Source organism: Pangasianodon hypophthalmus, chromosome 10, assembly GCF_027358585.1.
Source record: "Pangasianodon hypophthalmus isolate fPanHyp1 chromosome 10, fPanHyp1.pri, whole genome shotgun sequence".
Taxonomy (NCBI): domain Eukaryota; kingdom Metazoa; phylum Chordata; class Actinopteri; order Siluriformes; family Pangasiidae; genus Pangasianodon; species Pangasianodon hypophthalmus.
In genome coordinates, this window is record NC_069719.1 from 9339504 (window position 1) to 9343006 (window position 3503).

At 38.5% G+C, this 3503-nt stretch overlaps 1 protein-coding gene across 3 annotated transcripts; it reads left to right on the forward strand.

Moving 5' to 3' along the window:
• adi1 (acireductone dioxygenase 1) lies at positions 1 to 1602 on the forward strand. Of its 3 annotated transcripts, none has more exons than XM_026934029.3 (4): positions 1 to 199; positions 894 to 1013; positions 1089 to 1268; positions 1354 to 1602. In XM_026934029.3, the coding sequence occupies exons 1-4, from the start codon at positions 119 to 121 to the stop codon at positions 1462 to 1464; spliced, it is 492 nt and encodes a 163-aa protein (XP_026789830.2). In that variant the 5' UTR covers positions 1 to 118; the 3' UTR covers positions 1465 to 1602. The 3 variants fall into 3 exon arrangements, with proteins under 3 accessions (XP_026789830.2, XP_026789828.2, XP_026789829.2); XM_026934027.3 differs by having other exon boundaries at positions 4 to 244; XM_026934028.3 differs by lacking the exon at positions 1 to 199 and adding an exon at positions 229 to 386.
• Positions 1603 to 3503: the final 1901 nt, after the last annotated feature.

Below are 3503 nucleotides of genomic sequence, written 5' to 3' on the forward strand. Positions count from 1 at the left end.
ATTAAAACAACAAGAAGAAGAAGAAGACAAAGAAGATTATGCAACATGTGCTTAAATCTCAGTAGAAGACTCAGTTGGGGTTTTGAACTCTGGTCAGGATTCAGTGGTGCACGTGATCATGGCAGCCCTGGAGGCCTGGTACATGGACGAGTCCACTGCAGATCAGAGACTGCCTCATAAACTACACCCCAATCATCCAGTGAGTGTACAGGAGCTGCAGGACATCGGGGTTTGGTACTGCAAAGTGGGTTCAACTCTTATTTTTGGCTTCATGATCGCGACAGCTAACATTAGAGATGAAGTTAATGACTCCAATCACAACTAATTATGATCTGCTTTGCTGTACATCTGCCTGTTCTGGGATCAGTGTTGTCAGCTCTTTTCAGGTGACTTAATCTAACTTGCATATTCATTACATCCCTGCTGAAAAAAACAAAAACAAACAAAAACAATAGAAACCCTCACAGAATTTGTATTGGTTTTAATGGTTATAATGGGAATTGTACTGGTTTTAATGGATACTGTAATGGGCCCTGTGCGTCTCTACTGGTAATTTGTTGCCTTCTATTGGTGGCATGTTATGGATTGCTCTGAGTGCATGGATGAGACAAACAAGACTAATGTATTTCAACAACATATCTTGAAAGTAATAAGTAGAATACGTCAGAGATTAAATTTCCTTTAGGTCTTCGCTACAGCAAAAAGGTTAACGCCTTTTCCTACAAGCTGGGTCTATCCTGTCATTATAGTCATTAGTGTATTATAATAATGGATCCAGATCTTCCATTTCGAAAACATAGCTCTAATCCAAATTATTCAAACTGTACTGAAGTAAACGTCACCTTCAGTACTGAAGAAAAAGGAACTTACAAGTACACATCTGTGTTTCTCAGTTAAACGCTGACATCTATGAAAATGACCCTGAGTTGCAGAAGATCAGAGAAGAAAAAGGTTACTCCTACATGGACATCATTGACGTTCACCCGGATAAACTGCCCAACTACGAGGATAAAGTAGGTCAATCCAAACATCAGGATCCATTATAATGATATTGTGCATGTTTTATGTAACAGTCGCCTGTTTTCCAGTTAAAAATGTTCTATGAGGAACATCTGCACCTCGACGATGAGATCCGTTACATCCTGGATGGAAGAGCGTACTTTGACGTTAGAGACAAAAATGACCGCTGGATACGAATTGCTTTGACGAAGGGGGACATGATCACACTGCCAGCAGGAATTTATCATAGATTCACGATGGATGAGACTGTAAGCCCTTCCTCCTGAATGTAATTCATCTTAGAAAGTCAAGATACAGAGAAAAAATAACCATTGCTTTTTCTTTTCTCTTCAGAACTACACTAAAGCCATGAGGCTGTTTGTAGGCGAGCCGGTGTGGAAGGCCTACAACCGACCAGCTGATCACTTTGAAATTCGCAAGCAGTACGTGAATTCACTGAAGTGATGTTATCAGTTGTGTGCATTGTTAAAATTTATCTCAGTTGATATGAAGTACAGTCCTGCTCACCATTATTGGCACCCCTTCATTTTTTGCATAACCTGTACAATATCTTCAGGAATAAATGAAAATGTACCAAAATTATATCATCAGGATTTTTTTAATTGGAGATCCAAAGTAATTAAACAAAGAACATTGTTTTTCAACTTGCATGTGGTAATTTCAAAGAAGAAACAGGAAAAAATGGCATGGGCAACAATAAAGGCACCCTTCCTTAATATTTGGTTGCACACCCTTTCGCAGCAATGACAGCCTCCAAACGTTTCTTGTAGCCATCTATAAGCTTCTTGCATTTCTCTGCTGTTATTTTCTCCCAGTCTTCCTTTGCAGTTTGTTCAAGCTCTTGAACGTTTGCAGGGTTCTTCTCCCCAATGGCAGATTTCAGCGCACCCCAAAGATTTTCAATGGGATTGAGATCAGGACTCATTGCTGGCCATTTTAAAACAGTCCATCTTTTCCTTTTCAACCATTCCTGCATGCTTTTGGATGTGTTCGCTGTGGGTCTTTGTCTTGCTGGAGGACCCATGATCTTCGACTCAAACCAAGTTTTCTTACACTAGGTAGGACTTTTCGCTCTAAAATCTCTTGGTAATTCTCTGATTTCATGATTCCTGCGATACGGTCAAGGCGTCCAGTAGACTCAGCAAAGCAGCCCCACAGCATTATGGATCCACCATACTTAACTGTTGGTAGGATGTTCTTTTCCTTATAAGCTTCATTGCGCCGTCTGTAAACAAACTGTTGGTGTGCATTGCCAAAAAGCTCTATTTTTGTTTCATCTGTCCACAAAACATTTTCCCAGAAGGATTGAGGTTTGTCCAGGTACTCTTTGGCAAAGATCAGTTGTTCCTTTTTATATCTTTTCTTTTTTATTATCCTTTTTTATATCTCTCTTTTTTATTATTTTGCGTTTTTTTTTTTTAACACAATAAAACAATCCGACCTTGATTTAAACAATTGACAGTAACAAATCTGACTTAATATAACACTTAACAATGACAGTCAGAGATATGACACTATGACATATGAAAATGACATTTAACAATTGACCCACCCACCCCTATCCCCCATTTAAAAAAAAAAAAAAAAAAAAAAAAAAAAAAAAAACATATTTAGGGTTTAGACACACCGAGACATCTTAGACTTTACATACACTCTTAAGGAGACAGAGCGTATTTAACATTATACTTATCTCTTTATACCATTTTCTCAATCAGTGCAAGAAAAGAACCCCGTATTTTTCATATACAGATCGAGGCGTCCTGAGATTCTAAATATCACACGTTCATAGCTAGCAATATTGGGCATGAGTTCTAGCTATTCATCAAACGAAGAGGGCGTAACAGATTTCTAATGTCTCAGAATGACTCTACATCCAGACACCATAGCTAGACGGCACCATTGCCTTTGTTGCCGGGAGAGGCACGCATCTTCTGGTAAAATACCCAACATACAAAGAGCAGGGTTCTTGTGTAGTGTTAGGCTGAAAATGTTATTAACAAAATGTACAGTCTTTTCCCACAGTTCTTTAAAATTATCACATTCATACAACATATGAACCATAGTACCAATATCGGTATAACATCGCCAGCACTGGTCATCATCTCTTAATTTAAGTCTAGCCATCCTGCTTGGAGTCCAGTAACACCTGTTAAAAATTTTATAGTTTATCAGTTCGGATTGAATTTCACAGACACAAGTATGCCATTTGGATACAACCTGCTTCCATATTTCATCCTTGATTGTTTCCCCCAGATTTTTTTCCCATGCCATTTTAAGTCCACTTATATTGGGTGCATTAGCATCTCTAATTAAGGCATAGAAAGCTGAACAACCTCCTTTTTTATGACTAATTGTGACAAAGATGTGTTGTATATCCGTTGGTGGGCCCGGGCCATTTTTAATGGTCGCAAAGAGACAATGTCTTATTTGCAGGTACACTATATTACTAAAAGTATTTGGTCACCTGCCTTGACTCACATATG

What these genes read in the sequence shown, in the direction of transcription:
- adi1 (XM_026934027.3), top strand. Translation starts at nt 119, where the DNA reads ATGGCAGCCCTGGAGGCCTGGTACATGGACGAGTCCACTGCAGATCAG. An exon ending in TCGGGGTTTGGTACTGCAAA is followed by an intron (nt 245 to 893) that starts GTGGGTTCAACT and finishes TGTGTTTCTCAG; the next exon opens with TTAAACGCTGACATCTATGA. An exon ending in GATTCACGATGGATGAGACT is followed by an intron (nt 1,269 to 1,353) that starts GTAAGCCCTTCC and finishes TTTTCTCTTCAG; the next exon opens with AACTACACTAAAGCCATGAG.